Here is a 21,951-nt window from a genome sequence, read left to right as displayed (position 1 = left end):
TACTGTACTTAAATAATATATGTCATGATTAAATAAATAAGTATATATATATATATATATATATATATATATATATATATATATATATATATATATATATATATATATATATATGTTTTACTGAGCCGTCTGAGTGAATAAATAATGATGCACATGAAGCGTGTCGCTCCCAGTGAAGGGATGGAAACTTACTGGGGCTCGAACCTGCTCACTGTACCTCTTTTTACATGTTTTATACAAATAATGGTTTGATATGGAATTAAACCTCATTTTATATTTAACATTAGTTATTAATTAAATGATTCTGTTTATTCATAATATTTTGGGGGAATATTTGTTAATTTCTCATATTTTATTTGCTTAAAATAGATTACAGGTTGCAGTTTTATGAATTTCTTGTGATGGATATTAGCCTATAAATTAGATTGTTGTAATTTAATAGCATTATAAAAACATACAGTCTGCGTTAAACCTTTTGAATGATAATAAAATATTTTTTCTTTTAATTTCGATGTTGTTGCACTTTCTGACTCTTACCACTAAGAGACGGCAGACTGCAGATTATCACAGTTTCTTCCTGTCTCTCTAACACGGTTCAGTGAAGAATAAATCTTTGTGCTGCTGCTGACAGATTGCGTCTGTGTGAAGCATGAAAAATGCTGAAAATGTGGCATTGTCTCCTTCATCCTCCTTGTCCTCCTCATCTTCCTCGGGATGACCGTTTCAAGCGCAAAGGCGGTTTGAAGGGAAGTTTTGTAACGGGATGAAAATGTTAACGGAGGACCACACACACACACACACACACACACACACACACACACACACACACACACACACACACACACACACAACATGAAGGTTGTTGTTCTTGCAGTGTTGTTTCAGAGTCAATCTTTTTCACTCAAAGAGGTTTGGTAAAGATTCAAATTCATCTTAATCTGCTGTTTGATTCTGTCTTAAAAAAATTCTAAATTTTGTGTTTTCAGCATCCTCAACTCTGAATAGACTCCAAAACACCACAAAAAAGTGAATGTTTATAAAGACTAAATCATAAAAATTATGCCCTTTCTCTTGTTGGGTTACAGCTGTCACTGCTTGCAGTTTTAGTTTACTGGTCCTTGTGAGCCGATCAGTACTGTACTCCTTTATCACCATCAGCACCATCTTCCTCACCATCACTGTGTCTGTGTGCAGCTGCAAAGAGCAGCGGTGGGCTGACCGCGCACACTACCGTCTTTGTTCTGCAGAAGAAGAAGTAAACACTTTGCCAGCAGACAGAGGGAGAATATAGCCTCATGACAAACACACACACACACTGGATTTGGTTGGTTATGACCTTTGTGGCATTTTGAAAGTATCAAGGATTGTAACATCTAGTCTTTTTACTGAATCAAAAGGAGATGCTGGAGTTTCATGAGTTTGTGTTTGTCATTTAAATTCAGTCTTGCTTAATACACAACATTCAAATTACTGTCACCTTACAGTAATCCTGATACTTGTACTTGATGTGTTCAGTTTAGTTATTTGCACTTGCGTTCAAACTACTTCCAGTCTTCTTCTTCTTCTGGCGTTGTTACAGCGGATGATCTGCCTCCATCTCCTCCTATCCCAGCATCCTTCTTCTGCCCGGCAGTTCTATCTTCATCATCCTTCCTCCAGTATGTCTTCTCTCCCTCGTCTGCATATGTGCAAACCATCTCAGGCTCTCTGACTCCAAGCTGTCCCCCTGTCCTCCACTTGCTTCCAGTGAATATCTGAACATGTTCAGCTTGGCCTCCAAACCAACATCACAGCAGAGGGTTAAGGTTTAATTAATAACTACTAGTTAGCACCTCCACCCTGCCAGCAATCTCTTCTTCTTGTGCACTCTGTTGCTTTGGATGGTGACTTTCATTCCTCTTCTCTGCAGAGCATCCTTCCACTTCTCCAGGTTCTCCTCCACCTGCTCCTTACTCCGGCTGCAGATCAAAGTTTCATCTGCATCTGTATTCTCTAGATGTTTGCAGATCTCCAGTAAATTGCCCAAATTGCTCAGAAATGTAAATTTTTACCGTTGCAGCATTAACAGACACCCCAGAGTAGCTTTTCGAAAGGCAAGTGTAAACAGACTCACACGGCTTACAGTCAAACATTTGAATGTTTGAACTCTGATTCTGATTTTGATTTTAATAAATATGAGAGAGCACAGTGTTTATTTCTGACTGTGGTATTTCAGTTTCTGAGGCTGTTCTCTGTAGATTTGACGGAAACGGGATTTTTGTTAGACTTGTGGTTTCGTTTTTAATAAATCTGGAGAATTGTTTTATTCAGAAGTTTGATGTTCGGTCCTGTGATGAACAAAAGTCCAAACAAAAGACAAAGACGTACAGAGATCTCTCTCTCTCTCTCTCTGTGGGTGTCGCGCAGTCGATGGTCTGTTTCCTCCCAGCAGCAGCTGATCTGATCGGAGGCTGTCTGAGCAGAGCCGAGCAAACGGCGACAGGTCGACAGCAGGAACCACGAACATCACTGAGCGAGAAATAGGAGATAATTTCAAGACTGAATTAGTCCAAACACGGCTGAACACTCCGCAGGGATGACGGCTCTAACTAGCTGGGAGCTGTGCGTAAAGTACGCGCTCTTCATCTTCAACTTCGTCTTCTGGGTAAGTTTAAACACGCGGGATGAAATATTTAAAGCTCCAGCCGCCCGTGTTTATTCATTTGCGCACAGAAATAAGTCTTCATCTCTCAAATTTGAGCCTGGAAAGATGAAAATGTATTTTTGTGTGATGTGGTTTGTGTTTAACAGAGATGAACCGAGGAGCGTTTTGTTTTGATTTAGCCTATGGCATTTTGAACACTAGTGTGTTTTGTTTAAAGTCGTTCCGGTTTGTGTGTGCTCTTTTATATGAAGCTGATAATATTAATTTTGTGTTTGTGTAACTATCCACTAAAACCGCACTTCGCATTTTTCTGTTTTCTTGTTTCTGACATTCTGGGATGCTGTTGCAGCAGCTGTAGACAGCTGACAAATTAAAGGAAAACCCCACGGAAAGCGTCAATAAAGTGCAGACACACGACAAACCACCGGAACAGCTTCGGTGTTCCTCAGAGTACTAAACAGCCTGCTAGTTGATGGTGTTCATTTCTGGTGACTTTAAAGTTTCGTTGGTTTTGCAGTAGTTCAGAAATCCAGTAGGGGGCGTAGATGAGCCTAACACGTCATTCAAAGACAGAGCGGTTGCCTAATCAGTGCTTTCACCTCCTACTCAGGTGTCCTGTGCAGCGAGGAAGCTTAAGGCAGTCTGAAGGATGGCTCCTTAAAAGTCTGAATGATTTCTCAGGGCAGAGGTCAAAGGGTCGAAGGGCCAGCCTCGGGTCCACACCTCCACCTCAGGAATGTAAAACACTCCTTTACATGTTAAAAGTCCTGATGTACATTTTAAATTCATCCATCAGTTCAAAGAAATAACTTCTTTTTTATTATTAAAATGAAAAAACTCTCACAAATCTTATCGTTTTTTAAAACGTATTTTTACTACCACACTACAAACTCATATTGAAAATGAAAAAAGAAAAGGTTAAAAATCTGAAATAAATCAACCATCCATCAACCATCTTCTAATCTAGCTATCCATCTCAGGGTCTGAAAAGCAGGGTACACCCTGGACTATATGAACTGAGTTAAAGGGAATCAAATGTCTGATTTGTTCCATATGGGACATTAAAGTGGAATATTAAGTGCTTCCTTATTGACTCTGGTAAGCTATTGTTGATAAGCTTCATATCATTCAGCACAGGACAGATGGGGATTATTTTGAACTGTGAATCATCCAAAGCTCCTCTGATGGAGTCTACGAATAGAAACATGGAGCTGAAAATGAGCAGAACAAATCTTTTTAAGGATTAAATTATTTGTACCAGTTTTTTCACTCATTTATGTCGAGCTGCTCACTCACTTTCTCTGATGAATGATCGAGTTCAGTCAAGCCATCAGAGTTTGAGCTCAACAAACAACAGCAGCTTATCACTAAAGACATCCTTAGAGAGAACGAGAGTGACGAACAAAAGACAGGCGGGGAGAGATAACGGAGGCCGACAACAAAGCCGGCGTTGTTGGTTTCACTGGGTCCACTGGGAGCCGATGCAGCGTTGAGTTACTGCAGCAAACAATGAGTCTCCCAAGAGGTGTGAGGATACACCTGTGGAGTTTTTGTTTGTGATTCCTCTGAAACAGCTCGTCTTTTTTTTTTTTTTATCTGTTTTTAAAGCCAAACGCAGGAGTATGGAGGTAAAACTGACAGCATGAGTCCAGCTGTGCAGCACAGAGGTTAAACTGGAAGAGTGTTTTTATCTTAAAAACAGCACTCAACATGTTTGTTTCTCTTTGTTTCTTTTCAATCAAAGAGCATACTTTTAAAATGCTTTATTCCAATTAGAATCAGTTACGGCTAAGCAAGTCCCAGAAACTGCAGTCCTCTAGCATCCACTGGAGGCCCTATAGAGTGAGGCAGTTTCCACAGACTCCAGTATTAAACTGCCCAACTTATCTGAGATCCCCATGTTGGCATTATTCCTGCATTGCAATAACGTGATTAAACTGCTGTGATATTATAGCTTTGAAATGTGAGGGACGAGAGAAAGAAGTGCCTTTGTTTACATAAACCTCTTCTGAAACAAACGCTAAGCATTTCAAGTGTTTCCTTTATTGATTTATATAATATAATAAATATATTATCAAGTTGGGTTTTTTTGGGGGGTTTTTGTTACTCATGTTGGTTTGCTAGAGATAGTTTTTAATAGCATGAGCCAAATTCTGGGCTAATTGTAATTGAACGCTGAGACAATGTGATTGGTTAGCTGCAGCGTCACCAACATTATTGTGATGATATAGTAGGATGACCAACTGTCCTCTTTTTTTGCACACGCTGACTTCTAAAAGCTTATATGACATATTTTTATTTCACCATTCATTAACCGCACAGAGAAGGCATAGTTTAAATATGTTAACGTTTTCTTTAAGCAAACTGTATTATTAAAGTTCTTTGTGACTGGCGCAAGTGTCCTCTTTTTTGGAAATCAAAATATGGTCGCCCTATGATATAGGGTTAACTTTAATGAGGCTTTGCAGACACTTGATGTTAACTTGGACACCTCGAGTCAAACGGACTTAGAGACCACGTGTCATGAGGGGAAACTGGGTTCCCTGACCAGTGGTTGCTGAGAATGTGATTGTTAAAGCTTCGGTTACACAGACCTAGAGACCAGTCAGTGACAACCACCCTGGCAGCCACCTGTTGCTTGGGAAAATTAAGTATTCCCCAACCTGTTGCCAAAAACCTTGTGGTTGCTTTGGAAGTTTGCATGTAGATTTCCTCTCCAGCTACTCTCTGAGCTGTAGTGAGACAGTGAAAAAAGGATTTCCCTTCAAATTAAAGGTTGTCCCCTTTGTAACACATTGGCTGCAGCGCTCAGACACAGCTTTTACTTTGAAGGCGAATCTTGTCCATTTCCAATTTTCCAACCTTTACTGCTTTAACTGCTTTAGTAGTTTAGAGTAATTGCAGACAAACTGCAGACAACCAAAGAAACCAGAAGGAGGTTTTTGGTGCAGCAGCTTCTTTAGAGAGAGGCAGAAACCTCCAGGAACTACTGCCACATTATTTCCCTAGCAACCGGCGGTTGTATCATGTCCAAATTGGCAGACTGCTCTTGAACAGTATTTGCATGATGTCACCTAAAAAAAAGCAGAAATAAACATGTTTACAGCCTCTGTGCTCTCTATGGATGGTTTAAACCTTTCTATGAATTGTACTGTGGGTAATAATTCATCCCCATGGAAAACTGACATTAGTGGTGTGGCCACTTTGATTTAAAGGCTGTTATTGAAGCCACATAAATGAAAGATAATCAAACTTTAAACTGAATCATTTGATATAAATCTTTGTTCTTCACACAGGAAGCAGATTTTCTCTCAGCCTCAAGTCTAGCAGCCAATCAAACTGGGAAACACAGTGTCGATTAACATTTATGAGCCACATGTGAGGTATATGAAGGTTTTTAATTAATGGTGGTCCACAGTGAGTTAGGAGTTGACATCTTGTTTCATAAAGGAAGTGTTAAAGGAGGTAATACAAGAAGTACTGAGGCACCTTTCATGAGTATTTAGAAAAGTCAAGAGGTGTTAAATGCCTTCACCTGTGTTAGACAAGCTGGGTTATGCAGCACACATCCGATTGGATGTGTGCCCCTCTAGCTCCTCCCTCAGCCAGGTGAGTGCTCAGCAGGGTGTGGCTCACAACAAAAGCTGCCTCTCTCTGTCACCTCTCTTCATTCTCCTTCTCCTCCTCACTGTGTGACACTCAGGGCGCTTTTTCTTCCATTTTTCTGCGTAAGAAGATATAAACAGATCCGAGCACCATGAAGAGACAACAGTGCATCAAGTACCTGGTGTTTATCTTCAACTTTCTCTTCTGGGTACGTAGCCTGGTTTAGTGAGTGGACTGAAGTGGTTTGGTTGCTTTGGATTATGCTGCTTTGTTTGATTGTTTGATGGTTTCTGTGACTGGATCAGATTTCAGGAAAGACTCACAATCTAAAACACAGGCAGAGTTTATGTTTGGCTGGAGCCACAAAATCTTTAATAATTTGACTATTTTTGATGTTTTGGGAGCTTCAAACCTCTAAAACCATCATTAAATTTGTGCTTTTGTCATCGAGGCTCTTTGAAAGAATCAAAGTGGCCTCACGCAAACCCACGTAGCACTTCCTTCTGGGGAGTTTCAGCTCACAAATCTTTGCTTTTAATTCGCTTCCAGTCTTTATTTTATGTCCCACACTAATCTCTGTAAATGCTGCAGTTTGTTGCTTCTGCAAACTAAATCATCAGTGCTGTGACAGTTTATCAACCTCACAGTCCATCACAAGACTGTCGAGAAGTTCTGGTGCCTTTGAAATGGTCACAATCTCGGTCACCTCCGATGCAAAAGGATTTGACTTCAGGAGTATTATGAGTACATGGTCTGTGGCAACCACGGCCATTAAAATATGTGAAATCATCACGTCATACTGAAGGATGGGGGGGGGGGGGGGGGGGCTTGTGAATTGTGGTCAGATGGATGGATGAGTGATTGATGACTCACTGTTGCAGGAGCTTAAGGAATTTTCTAGATGGAATTTCCTAAAAATGTTCCCCTTTATGGTCAGGTAGATGGTCAGGTGGAACTGACATGGAATGACACGGCACATCTGAGTTTTGACATATTTGCTAAAACTGATTCAAAAGTTAATGCAGTTTAAGGCGAAGGAATGAAGATGGGCAGGAGACCGAAGAATGTCATTTCCTTGACTGCAGACAGATGGACATGCTTGGAAAACGTGCAGAGCGACTCAAAATGAAAGAGCAAGATAAACGAGTGGCTAATTTGCTCAAGAACTGCAGTGACTGTAGGGCAGCATGAAATTACAGCCTGACTTGGTGGTTTGGTGCAGTGCATGCAGCATGCAGGACAGAACAAAGAACTGGCCGGGTAGCTTTGAGCCACTTTTATGTTAAGGTGACGTCACACACATACAGGTGAGAGAGTGAATGATCCCCAAGCCTCCTGATTCATCTCCAGGATGAGGGATTTTACAGAAATTACAGAATCAAGTCTAAAAATCACAGATTTTAAACAGACTGTGAATAAATGGCATTAACTATTTTAAGCAAAACTGCTTGCAAAGAAACAGTTCTCAAACTGTGGGTTGTGGACCACGAGGTGGGAAATATACAGGGACGGTAACAGAAGCTTCAACCACTACAGTTCAACTGGAATGCTTTTTAAATGGTTTTGATAAATGCAAATAAAAACCGGTTAGACATGAGGTAAAACCCGAGGTGTAAGTCTGACCTACTAAGTTTAAACGGTGTATATATTAAGAAAAGACATGATTTGCATATGACTCAGGTGTGCTGAAGCTGCGCTGCTAGGATGTCAGGTCATTATTTTACAATGTGCACCTGTCAGAAATTTATGCCAGCACTGATGAGAGGACTGGAGTGAGTGATAAACTTCCAGGCGACTGGAAAATGTGTATCTGTGTCTCTGCAGTGCGTCACCTCCGGCTGTTAAATGGTCTTTTGTCCTGTAGGACTCCATCTCATTGGTGGACCACCCTGCCCTCTAATTTAAGTTCGTCTATTGGCCCCCTCCTCCAAACACAAACGTGAGATTAGACTGATTTTACATTGAGTCGGCCTCGAGTGTTTCTGATTATTAACCTGAAGAAGTTTCCCACAGTGTGAAGAGCTGTAGGTTCAACAGCACCACTAATTTTTTTTTTTTTTTTTTATCACACCTGGAATCAGTTTTGCTTCACCTGTCCTCACAAGCAGTTACAGTTACACTTCACCAGACTCCATTCACAAAAACTGCAGTTTTATTTTCCAAAACATGGGAGAAATTCTACTTTTGATTTGCTGTTAGGTGGTACCAGCCTGTGCATCGCCAGAACTCCCAAACTAACCTCGTCATGGTTATTGTTGTTTCTGCATGGCTAATAGTGCTGCAGAGCAGCTCTGTGGTTAATGAGAGCCAACATGAACCTCAGGGGAAAATGCTGTTTTCATCTCCTCCACACACAACAGTCGAGTCCCTAGAGTGTTTGTGGTTCACTAATACCAACATCCCCAGCATTCAGGATGCCAGACGTCCTTTCCTTTCTTTTTTCTATATCCCTTTTTTTTTTTTTTTTTTTTTTTTATTGTTACAAATTAATGACAAATGTTTATTTGGGTTAATTCATGTTAAATATTCTGCAAATGTTGGTAATGGTGCACTAGACAAGCGTGAGAGCGATGTGAGAAGGCTTCTCACATTAACTCTGCTATTGTTCATAACCAGCGATTTTCACTTTACTTTAATTTACTGAAACTGAAGTGGACTGTGCGTGCCCTACATGAAGCCGTATGATTTGTAAGATCATTCTTCTAAACTTGGCTGAAAATTGAGTTTACTCCCTCAGATTAGTGTCTAGGAGGCTCATGGTTCGTGATAAAGTTGCCACCTGCAGTTATGAAAGCTGAAACTACCCACAGAGACTAAAATAGTTTTCATAGCTGCCTGTAAACATGATTTTTTTTTTTTGTTTGTTTTGTTTGTGTTTTTGCTTTTTTTTTTTTTTTTTTTTTTTTTTTTTTTTTAAGTAAAGCGGGATGTTGTAACCTGAGTGTAGACAGGGATCGACTCAAGTGGACAAGAGGAACTGCAGTTAATGGTAGCGCATTGATGATGTCTCAATATTCATATACAGATACTGGAATTTAAATCTATTGATCTGTGAAGAGATTCATTTGAATATCTGCTGACTAGTCTGGACAATATACTATATATAATTAGATAGGGATGATTAAATGAAGAATGAGTGGAAAGTTATCCATCATACATTAACTAATACTTGCATTCAAACAGTAGCAGGTAAGATGTGGTACTTTAGTCAAAGGAGCTTGCAAAGAAAAGCGTCTGGACTTCTTTAAGTTACTTGAAGACGTTTCACCTCTCATCCGAGAAGCTTCGTCAGTTCTAAGGTCAAATGGTGGAGAGTCCCAGATATAAACCTAGTGGGAGTGACCCCCCACAGAGGGACAAAAGGACCCCCTGATGATCCTCTAATCGCCTGAGCCAAGGTGTGAAATGTCTTCAAGTAACTTAAAGAAGTCCAGACGCTTTTCTTTGCAAGCTCCTTTGACTACGATGACCTGGATGACTGAGAACCTTCACAGACATGTGGTACTTTACTTTCACAACATGATGGGGTCATTTCTGACTTCTGCTGTCTATGACGGATATTTTAAAATGCTCTATTTTCATGTTAACATGGACTCCTGCTATTCTAGCCCTGTTTATTGCAACGCAGTGTAGAGATGAAGTGGAAAGTTGCGTTGAGACTGAGTGACACTAGTGAAAGGTGCAGAGGCTTAAACCTCCATTCTTTACAGAGCGAGTGGTTGGATCAGACAACGACTGCAAGGCAAATAAAGCAAACTGATCCTGCGTTCTTTAAGCTCGAGGCTACGTTTGGAAAGATTTACTGATGATGATCATAAGGTGTGCCTGGCTGACTTAACGCTGACAAACCAGCGATGGGATGATGTCACATGCTGACAGTTACAGGTGTGGCTCTGATTGCTGGAAGATTTCTACTTTCAGTTTACTCACATTGAGGTCACACTAAGTCGAGCAGCCCAAGGCGTTATATAAAATGACCCTCCTTATGATGTTTCAGGCAAGTCTGTGCATCCCAGTTTGGATGACTGACTTACAGGTTAATCTGACATGGAGCCTGAAACGCACAGTTGTGTGATAAAAGTGAATGAAAGCAATGGTGTTTGCTTTTAGAGGTGTATGAATTATGCAGCTGATGCCTCTAATTCTCCTACATGTTTACAGCCTGATGCTGTTTTAGTCTCTGTAGGGAGTTTATCTTGCAATTGACTACAGGCCTCGCCTACGAGTATTCATCTTCATGTTTTATCTGTTGGAGCATTTATTTGATAACCTGGCACTACAGTGTTCACAGTACAGCCAGTCAACTTGTGCTGCGGGTTTAATGAACGTCTAGTATTTTACAGAAAACAATGGCGTGATGATCCTCCAACTCAGTTGGGAATTTACAGCTGTGCTTCAGCATGTTAGCTAATACTTTTTAATGAATTAAATATTTGCTACTTGAAACATTTTAACAGATTGTTATTTAACTCTAACCCTCTGTTGCCTCTAACGCCCATATTAAAGTGTTTCTTTGTTAAGGATTCTGGTTAACAACAATAAAAGGATGGTACACTAGCTAATGCTAGCATACAAAACTAACAATGAAAGGGAATTTTTCCCAATGACATTAAAAAACAAGGTAAGCTGCTACGCTCGTTGTCATATTATTTGTATGCCTTGGTGAGCTAACGCTGGCTAGAAAAATAAAGCTGTCCAACAGGGTAGAATTGTCAGACAGAAGTAATTTAAAATTTTGAGTTGATATCTCAATTTTTTTTTCTTAAATTTTATTTCTGCATTTAAATTAAACATAACATGCTTATACAAATCAACCGAGAACAATTACTGTCTTTAACATTTGTGAACTTATAAGCATGAAAGGAGAAAAAAAAAAAAGAGAAAAAAAGAAAAAGACCTTCAACTTTCAAAACCTTCCTATTCATTTGCCACTTAAATTTTTTAAGCAGCTTGATTCATTGATTCACTCATTCATTTGGGCAGGAAAACCCCCTCGGATATCCATGGCTCATCTTCAAAAAAACACTTCCTGCGGGGGGTTAGGTCTCCCTGTGTTTAGACATTATTATTGGGCAGCAAATTCAAGAGCTCTATTGTACTGGCAGTGGGGTTCGCCTATTGATTATTGTCATGACAAGCTTCCGATCTGGCTCCAGGTAGAGGCAACAACAGTATCTGAAGCCTCATTACCGGTCTTATTGTTTTCTAACACGGGTTCTTGTAATAATTCGCTCAGTCGTAATTTTGTTGTTAAACACTCCTTAAAGATATTAAGTCAAATGAGGAAATCTCTCAAACTACCTGATTTTTCAGTAGGAATGCCAATAATACATAACTACGTGTTTAAACCAGGTAAAATGGATAGGGTGTTTTTAGAATGGGGGGGGGGGGAAAGGGATTGAAATACATTGAGGACTTATATACAGATGACAAATTTATGTCCTTCCTTCAACTTCAAGAAAAGTTTCAGTTACCTCAATCACATTTTTTTTCGTTATCTTCAAATAAGGAATTTTGTTCAACAAAACTTTTCAGACTTTCCACTGAAGCCACGAAGTTATACTTACTTTGATATAATTCGGAAAGCAAATTTTAAACATTTGATATCTCAGTTTGTTAAGTGCTTTACAATCCCAGTTGATTCCGACCAAATTAGGAAAACATGGGCTGAAGACCTTGGGGTCTCTCTGTCTGAAGAGCAATGATCAAATTGTTTGTCCAATATTCAGAAAGGCTCAATAAATGCCAGATATAAACTAATCCAGTTTAAAGTCATTCATAGACTACACTTTTCTAAACTCAAACTTAACCGGATCTATAATTCTGTATCTCTCTTATGTGACAGATGTAAAGTAGGTGAAGGTTCCCTTGCACATTTATTTTGGCATTGCCCTGTTTTGAATGCTTTTTGGAGCCAGATTTTTATGTGGTTTTCAAACCAATTTAGGAAAAAAATACCACGTGATGGTACATTGGCTATACTTGGATCATTTGCATCAGTCGAATCTTTTTCCTTTTCACAAAAACAGATAATTACAATGGGTATGCTGGCTGCAAAGAAACTTATTCTTTTACAGTGGCGGTCTTCTTTGGCCCCGTGTTTTAACAGGTGGCTTAATGAGATGGTGTCTGTGGCCAGGGTGGCGCAGATAAGATTTGATAGAAAGGGGAAACTGGCGAGTTTTTGTATGATTTGGCAACCATTTCTAGAATTCCTAAAAGAATAACTGATCATAATTTATGCCTCACACTCCACGTGAATTATTATTATTTATTTTTTAGTCTATTTCACTCTTTATTTAGTTAATATTGTTTTTTTTTTTTTGTTTTTTTTTTTTTTGATATCTCAAAATTTTAATTTGCCAAGTATTTTGGAATTGTATTTGGAGTTATATTTGAGTTAGTCAAACTTTCAAGAGAGAATTCAAGACCTTGATTTACAGATAGCACCCCCACCCCAAAAAAACAAAATCCTGAATCATGGTCAGCAGACCGTAGGAGGAACCAGACGGAGGACATGTTGGGGCAAAGTGTTGCCATTCGGCCTGAATGCTTTATGGTGTGCTTCATATACTCCCTGTTGCACAACAACAGACGTCAGCGTCATGCTGCAGGACATTATGGGAGTTATTTGGGTGGCAACAAAGAGTTGATGTAAACTGTTTTGTGGTTGCTGAGGTGATTCTGAGTCATGGTAGTGGGTAATTACTGTTTGAGACAAAGTATGGCTGTCATTTATTTATCTGTGGATGCCTTCATATCTAAGTCTCCGTTGTGCAGAGGCTCCACATGTACTGAAGTCATGTTTCCTGGATGGCTCCTCTGTGATTGGGTTGGTCTGGATTCAGGAGAATAAGCCGGGCAGCAAGTCGAACTTCATTCCTCAAACGTTAGCCTCATGTTCACCTTCAATGAAAGGGATTCTTATTCATCCACACTAACATACTTTGATTTGAATATGAAACCATTGCATTCCATACTAGCTGCACATAGTTTTGCAACAGTGAAGCATCACATCATCATACCTTACAAAAGCCAGTTCTTTCATTTTGCTCTGAGCAGCTGTTTTTGAACACCTGTCTAAATGACTGTGATGGGTCCATAAGTTCAGGGATGAGTTCATGGTCTCCATAGTTTTCTGTGTTTTTTAACACAACCTCAGTTGTAAATCACTGCAAAGCAGGATTAATCTGGTTATTGTCTAAGGTAGGATGCTTTATACTCGATCAGCTGCCACTGTGTGGGTGTCCACCTCTTCATGTCTCTGCATGTTGTTTAACCCCCAATCTCTAAATAACGTTCACATCAAATACTCTCCTTGTTCCTGCACGTCTCAGATTATCGTGCTGTTATAGTCTGGTTCTTATGAGTTAACTCAGATGTTTAGGATAAAGTTGCCTCTGATGTACTGTACACTGCAGCATCTTTTCCTTTGTTCTTTTGTTGTGTGCTTTATTTTTTTCTACGGTCATCGTTCGAGTATACAGTGTAATGACAGTGGAGTGCTGTGAGGCAGGTCCAGGTGAGCCCTGTGGTTTCAGTCAGGTGATACTTCTCAAATCCAGCCTCATTCGGGCTTTTCACTTCTTCTCTCTGTATCTAACTGGTAATGTGTTGCCTGTGTCTTAGACCCCCGGAATTATCGACCCGCGCCTACAGCTGTTGTTGGATTTGATGAAAGTGTCTGTTAATGCGACAGACTTGAGCTGTATGTGCCTTCATTATTTTAAGAGTGGATAATAACTCAATAACAATTTGAAAAAGTGCTCCGGTGGTGCTGGCTCTGTTAACTTACCTTGTTGTGAGCACAGTGTTCTTCCAAACATCAGGAACAAGGTCACACCTGCTGCAATGCCTGCTTTAGAAGCATTTCTGCAGGTTCAGACCACAGACATGGACATAGCTTCTGCTTGTATGAAAAATGAAGTCTGCGTCAAACTGCCTTTACAGCTGCATTGGGGTTTTTTTATGCCCACCAGGGGGCGACCCTTGCGGTTGGATAGAAGTGTAGAGGCTCAGTTTCTCTCTGACTTCAGTCCTTTTCTTGGCTCAGTTGCTAGTTCTGTATCTTTTTGCTTAACATGAGTTTCTCTGTGGTTTATCTGTAAATATCTGTAAATGAGGACAAATGTGCAAAATGACACTAGTATTTGAATATAGTCTCACGGAGAGAACATTAAACCTCCTTCAGAGACAGTAAACATGTTTTTCGTCTTGCAGCTGGCAGGAACCGGCGTGCTCGCTGTGGGACTCTGGCTGCGTTTTGACTCCAGGACGGCAGGACTGTTCGAAGGGGAGGAGTCGCCCTCTGTCTTCTTTACGGGTAAGGCCCCTGCTGGTTAAACCCTGGATGCAAAACACTTACATGGAAACAAAAGACCATGAAGGAGAATAACCTTGAGGATGGCAAGAACCCTTTATAGAGCACAGGTGAAGCATCTTAATCGCAGCAGCTTCACTTTTACATTTTTGGATATCTCACAACCATAAACCACAAAATAACAAAAAGAACATACAAAGATTCAAACTGCACAGAAAGACGGGGAAATGATCAGCTCCTCCTCCACTATCATGGTCTTTGAACCTGCCATGGAGTGATGGTGGTGGGTGTTGTTGTAATTACAGCTGACGTGTCTGTAGTGTAGCTTTGACGCACATTACGAGTCTGTTCGTTTTATCATGCTGTCCTATCAATGTAAAGTCTGACACTGCTCATTTCACTCCAACCAGCAGAAACCGTGCCGAATAATCTGCAGCTGAAAATAGTCCCCAGTAACCACTTCGTCCTGTTTATTAACAACCACAGCGTTGTTTCTAGAATGAAATCTTTATATTTGTGGAGGAAGTCATAATTTCAAATTAAATGCACTACAGCTGCATTTAGCTCTGTCGGGCTCTGGACGTGGATATAACCTGACCTCAGAGAGGCGGGGCACTCGGAGGGCAGCTGAGGCCAAAGTTGGTCCACAGCGAGGCGGCTCGTCCAACCCAGCAGATCCCTCCACACATAGCGCTCATTCTTCCCGGCGCACAGGGACTCCTTTGTTCTCAGACTTCTGTATTCCCGGAGGAACTGTCCCCACCCTCCCGTCTTTGTGCGTTGCATCCATCAAACTGATAAGAGAAGTGGGCAGAGAGGAGACGGAGGACGGGCCTGACATGACAAACATCTTAATAACGGCTTTGGAGGAGTATTTGTGTGTGTGGCTCATGCGCTCACTGTTGTTGTTATCCGACAGCCTGTTTATGATTCATCCTCATGAAGTCACCGTTGAAGTGTCGAATCATCGCTCTAAATCACCCTGCAGCTGATTCCCACTCACCAGATCGTGACTGAAGGTGTTTTTGATAAATAACTCCTCATTAAAAACAGCTTCTGGTGCCTCTCAGGCCTTCGTGTCTGTTCGAATCAGAGCGGCAGCAGCCCTATGAGCCAGAATGCAAATCACTGATGTACATTTACATTTTTAAAAGGCTTGAGCAGGTAAATCAGGGCTGATTTCCAATCAGCCTTCCACATGCACTTGTACACTCACTGACACTTTATTAGAAACAAAGCATGGGTTCTGTTAGAGTTGATGCTTTTGAGATTGTCATTTGTGCTAAGATATATAGACGTGGACAAAATTGTTGGTACTCTTTGGTCAATGAAAGAGAAACTCACAATGGTCACAGAAGTAACTTTAATCTGATAAAAGTAATAATAAATTAAAACCAATGAAAGTCAGACATTGCTTTTCAACAATGCTTCAATTGAATTATTAAAAAAAATAAATGCATGAAACTGGTCTGGAAAAAATTATGGTACCCCTAGAAAAGAATGAAAATAATGTGACCAAAGGGACATGTTAATCCAAGGTGTCTACAATCTTGTAATCAGTCAGTGGTCCTATATATGGGACTCCAGGTAGTCACTGTGTTTGGTGACATGGTGTGTACCACACTCAACATGGACCAGAGAAAGCGAAGGAAAGAGTTGTCTCAGGAGATTAGAAATAAAATCATAGACAAGCATGTTAAAGGTAAAGGCTATAAGACCATCTCCAAGCAGCTAGATGTTCCTGTGACTACAGTTTAGGGCTGGGTATTGTCACTGATTTCTAAAATCGATTCGATTCCGATTCACAAGGTCCTGAATCGATTCTATTTGCCTCAGTCAGAAATATTAAAATTCTGATCATGTATCAAATATCCATATTTTTATATCTATAAAAAGAAAGCTGACACTTGAGACTTTATCAAAGGTGTAAGCATCACAGCAGATGCCTTTGTGTCAAAGTAACTGAGGATAAAACAGAAAAACATGAAGGTGATTTTCCTGGCCTGGGATTTTATAGCAGATAACCTTAAAAATATTCTGCAGTAGATCAAAAACAAAAGAAAGTCATTAGTCAACATATGAACATTACCTGATGCTGCTGAAGTGAAGCAAAGTTACAGAGGTTTTATTAGAGACACAGCTAAGCATTTTGCAATTTTGCATAATTTTAAAAAGTTTAAATTATCGTTATCCAAGCTAGAATTGATTTTAATTGATAAATCAATAATCAAAACCCAACCCTACTACAGTTGCACATGTTATTCAGAATTTAAGATCCATGGGACTGTAGCCAACCTCCCTGGACATGGCCGCAGGAGGAAAATTGATGACAGATCAAAGAGACGGATAATCCGAAAGGTAACAAAAGAGCCCAGAAAGACTTTTAAAGAGATCCAAGCTGAACTTCATGCTCAAGGAACATCGGTGTCAGATTGCACCATGCGTCGTTGTTTGAGCCAACGTGGACTCCATGGGAGACAACCAAGGAAGACCCCATTGTTGAAAACAAATCATAAAAAAGCCAGACTGGAATAAGCCAAACTACATGTTGACAAGCCACAAAGCTTCTGGGAGAATGTCCTGTGGACAGATAAGACAAAATTTGAACTTTTTGTCAAGGCACATCAGCTCTATGTTCACAGACAGAAAAATGAAGCATATCTAGAAGAGAACACTGTCCCTACTGTGAAACATGGAGGAGGCTTTGTTATGTTCTGGGGCTGCATCTGGTACAGAGTGTCTTGAATCTGTGCAGGGTGCAATGAAATCTCAAGACTATCAAGGATTATAGAGAGAAATGTGCTGGCCAGTGTCAGAAAGCTTGGTCTCGGTCACAGTCATGGGTCTTGCAACAGGACAATGACCCAAAACACACAGCTAAAAACACCCAAGAATGGCTAAGAGGAAAACATTGGACTATTTTAAAGTGGCCTTCTATGAGCTCTGACCTCCAATCCTATTGAGCATCTTTGGAAGGAGCTGAAACATGCTGTCTAGAAAAGGCGCCCTTCAAACCGGAAACAACTGGAGCAGTTTGCTCATGAGGAGTGGACCATAATACCTCCTGAGTGGTGCAGAAGTCTCATTGACAGTTACAGGAATCGTAACGAAAGGTTGTGCAACAAAATATTAATTTGTGGGTACCATCATTTTTGTCCAGGCCTGTTCCATGCATTTATTTTTTTAAATAATTCTATTGAAGCATGGTTGAAATGCAATGTCTGACTTTCATTGGTTAACATTTATAGAATTTTTATTTATTATTACTTTTGTCTGTGACCATTGAGTTTTTCTTTCATTGACCGAAGGGTACCAACAATTTCTTGTGTATGTGCTGATAAAATGTTTCTCGTTATTAGGTTTCATGCTTCTACGATGGAGTGAGCAGCCTCGTCACTTCTGCTTTTTACACGTTAGTCCGTTGAAAGGTCGCAAACTGTACGGGGTGTGACTGGTTGATAAGAAGTCCTGCCTTGTATGGTATGGCGAGGGGCCACACACACACAGACAGACACACTCGCTCAGATACGCTTGCATTACACTGTCACATGGATAACTGAACCTGTTCTTAATCCTTTAATTTTTTTAAAATCTGTGTCAACAACAAACCTAAGAATGGAGCATCAAGTTCTAATGTTAAACTGTTGAATTGAACATCAGAGTGAATCGCATCCCATTTAACAAAACAAAAAAATGTTTTGTTAAATGTTTTGAACAGTGTGGTGCTGATATCACTGAGGTTGAGATTATGTGCATAAATTTTAATTTAATCGTGTCTCCTTTGTTTGTAACTGGCCTTGGGAACTTAAAGGCACAGGTGACCCCAGAATGCTTGTTTCCTCTGGCCCATCTGAATGTTTTGTTGCAGGCGTGTACATCCTGATCGCAGCAGGGGCTCTGATGATGGTGGTGGGTTTCCTGGGATGCTGCGGAGCCATCAAAGAGTCTCCTTGCATGTTGGGACTGGTGAGTGATTTCTTTTGTGTTTTAGTTCTCCACATTACATTAAAGACGGGTGACTTTGCTGTGAATCATGAATTCATGCTCAGATTTTTCAGTTGGCACATTTCAGAGATGTTTGGGCTGTAATCACACCGATCACCAGGAAAGACTCCTCAATTTCACCACAAGCGTGTTGGCTGCTGCAGCTCCGGTGTGATGTGACTGTTGGTGGCGATTCGCTGTTATGTTTTTGTCCTGCGATTGAAATGGTCATATGAAATTGGTGGATGTGATCACATCCACCAATTTCAATCTACTCTGAGCCGTCATTTTAAATATTAAATGGCTTTAGTTTTAACTTACATTTCAGGTCATCTCTTCCTTAGTCATCTGTTATTTGAGCTCTGTGCACAGAAAAGGTGAACAGCAGAGCTGGTGCACAACAACAACTTAAAGTGTTGATGTTATGTTCACCACACATAAATCTATGGTTTTTTTACCACTGGTTGAGGAAACTTTGGACAAAAGTGACAGATAAAAGTAAAAACCCACTCAGTTTCCTTTCAGGACTGATAACCAAACAAAATCATGTCTACACTCCAAATCTTCTTGTTTTCCGGTTTAGTTCTTCTTCTTCCTGCTTCTCATCTTCGCTGCAGAAGTGGCTGCCGGGATCTGGGGTCTTTCCAACAGCGACCGGGTAACTAACTCTCCCCTTCTGTCTCTCGCATGTATGCACACATTCTTTGTTGATTGACAGGAGTGTTAACTTTGTCCGTGTGTCTTCAGGTGGTGGAGGACATCACAGAGTTTTATAAACAGACTTACGCCAACTACAAGGACACCAAACAACCAGCGCTGAAGGAGACCCTCCGCCTCATCCACTTTGGAGTGAGAACACACACCTGGACACCTTTTATGCAACTTGTTTCCTTATTTTGAAACAGAACAGATGACTGCCTAACCTGTGTGGGCTATTCCCCCCCTTGCAGCTCGACTGCTGCGGTCCAACAGGAACGGTGATCGATGCTGCCAGAGATATCTGCCCCAAGCAGGAGGGGCTGGAGATCCTCGTCACCAAGGTAAGGCAGACTGCAACAAAAGGGAGATGACCTCTCATGTCACATCATGTAAATTTTTACTTAAACATTTTAAGATCTAAGAGATTTGTACTAAAAAGTGCTACAGCTAACATTTTTCTCTAGGGTATTCTGGCTTTGTAGAAATCAAGCTCAGATTTGCATCAGACATTTGGTTTAAAATAAGATGTGGAGCTCACACCTGTTTTTGCTGTTTTTGCTTCACGGTCCTGCTTCCCTCCTGCAGAGCTGTCCCGCTGCTATTGACGAGGTGTTTAACAACAAGCTGCACATCATTGGTGGAGTTGGCATCGGCATTGGAGTCATTATGGTGAGTCTGCCACTAATGCACATGTACTGAAACCTTAAGTAAAGCTATCATATGGTTGTTAAACTGGCACAAAGCCTAGAATGTGTCAGGTTTAGAAATGGTTTAGAAAAAGCAAAGTGTCTCATTGTTCTAGTAGTGGGTCTGGCTCGTGATTTATTTATTAAAAACAAAGCCAATTCACAAATGTTGTAAACCTGGCCCCAGTAGGGGCGACATCTGTGGTTGCAAAGACACTTTCATATGTGTAGAAATCTATGAAAAACGACATTACTACTTACTTCATATATGACATCAATAAACACTTTACTGGTGAGTTTATGGCTCAGTCATGAGTACAGAATGCTAAATATGAAGTCTGATGATGACTAGCTATGATTTTTATTGGCTAGCTACCAAACTGTGTGGTAGTTTCACACTAACTAGACATTCTACTTGGTTTGGCCCCTGAAATTTGACTGGCCTGCCCTGATGCCACCAAAAAAATCAATCCCCAAGGACTATTTTCTTTCATAGAAGAACAAGAAAAATATTAAATATTTACATTCAAGAAGGTGGAATTGGTAATATTTTTTTTTCAGGGTTGGTCCATTTTTATCATAGAAAATATTTAAAATGAACTTATCAAGATTGTGAAATTTTAAATAACCAAAATACAAAATTATGGAAACTTTGACACTTTTGTAAACAGTGTGGTTTATTTCTTAATGCCACATTCCTGTGTCCTGTGACTCTCTGCAGATCTTCGGGATGATCTTCAGCATGATGCTCTGCTGTGCCATTAAAAGGTCTAGGGACTATGTGTAAAAACCCATGAAACGCCGTCCACCTTTAACTCTGCTGCTGCTTCAAATCATTTAAGAAAGAATAACAACATTTGTCCCTCTGTGTGCTGCTTGGGTCCGTACAGGATGGCTTCGTCGACCTGTGAGAGTATGGCTCCTTTTCAATGACGCCTCTTTAATTCCTCCACTCTGTGGGGTCTGCAGCGAGTTATTTATACCCAAAGTAACCTGATAAGTGATAACTGATACAATCTTTTAAATCAAAAACCTACTTTTCATAATAGGACAGGTTTGAGCATATGCAGGTGAAAGGAGACTTTTGCGACTCTGCTGCCCCCTGGTGGACGCCCCATTTTCTTTAAATCCTTTCCTTTAAGTTATGTTTACAAAATCTGCTAAACGTTTGAGCTAACAGGGTTTTTGCAGCTAAATGAATGTTAATGACCCATGTTTTGTTTTAAAGCTGCGTATTAAAAGCTTTGATTATTTTTTATTTTATAAGTTTTATGCAAATGATTTAATGATTGCAGTTCATGTCTTTAAGATGTCAAATAAATGAACTAAAACAAAGATTTGTCTTAAATGGAGTGCTTGCTGTGAGTGCTAAAGGGGTACAATACAGTCAAATGTACAAATGTTAGGAAAACATTTAATGCAATTTTAACATACTCTAAAAAATTAAAAATGAGCTTAATGGGTTATTCAATTTTTATTTATTTGTAATATAAGGTTTGGCAACACTTGTGTACAATTGAATAAAAAATTACATTAAAAAAAATAACAAAACTATCTGGACTTGAATTTTTGTATTTCTGTAGGGGCAATGCACAGTGGGAGGTGTGTTAAACTACATGGTAATACTGAAAATGTGACCATCAATCCAAAATTACATTTTAAATTTGATTATATTTACAAAAAAGAGGCATTAAAAGTAACTTTACCCATATGTGTGGTAGAAATAAAATATTTCTGAGCTGGTTCATAATTTTAAATATTTCATCAATCTCAAGATTTCTGCTCTTTTGTCAATTTTTTTCCCTAGCAGGGGGAGGGGGGGAACCCAAACTACACTACAGACTGTTTTCGAAAACCATAACACGCGTGTTTATAAACGGGTGGCAACAAAAGGTTACTATTCACATTTTAGACGCTAGAAATCATAATTTAATTTTTTTTTTTTCCCCAAACACCAATAAAAACAGACAGCCCAGCAGTGAGGTTTACAGTTATACTCCCATTTCCTCACT

At 40.0% G+C, this 21,951-nt stretch overlaps 1 protein-coding gene across 2 annotated transcripts; it reads left to right on the top strand.

The window, feature by feature from the left end:
* The first annotated feature begins 2,454 nt into the window (after nucleotides 1-2,454).
* Nucleotides 2,455-21,887, top strand: LOC308399887 (CD9 antigen-like). 2 transcript variants are annotated; one of them, XM_080887299.1, is made up of 8 exons: nucleotides 2,455-2,644; nucleotides 14,471-14,573; nucleotides 18,439-18,536; nucleotides 19,138-19,212; nucleotides 19,302-19,403; nucleotides 19,505-19,594; nucleotides 19,839-19,922; nucleotides 20,661-21,887. In XM_080887299.1, exons 1-8 carry the CDS (start codon nucleotides 2,576-2,578, stop codon nucleotides 20,724-20,726), a joined length of 687 nt encoding a protein of 228 aa, XP_080743425.1. In that variant the 5' UTR covers nucleotides 2,455-2,575; the 3' UTR covers nucleotides 20,727-21,887. The 2 variants fall into 2 exon arrangements, with proteins under 2 accessions (XP_080743425.1, XP_080743426.1); XM_080887300.1 differs by lacking the exon at nucleotides 2,455-2,644 and adding an exon at nucleotides 6,301-6,458.
* Nucleotides 21,888-21,951: the final 64 nt, after the last annotated feature.

This window comes from Rhamphochromis sp. 'chilingali' (genome assembly GCF_963969265.1).
Source record: "Rhamphochromis sp. 'chilingali' genome assembly, chromosome: 7".
Classification (NCBI taxonomy): Eukaryota; Metazoa; Chordata; class Actinopteri; order Cichliformes; family Cichlidae; genus Rhamphochromis; species Rhamphochromis sp. 'chilingali'.
This window is presented reverse-complemented; position numbering and strand designations above follow the sequence as displayed.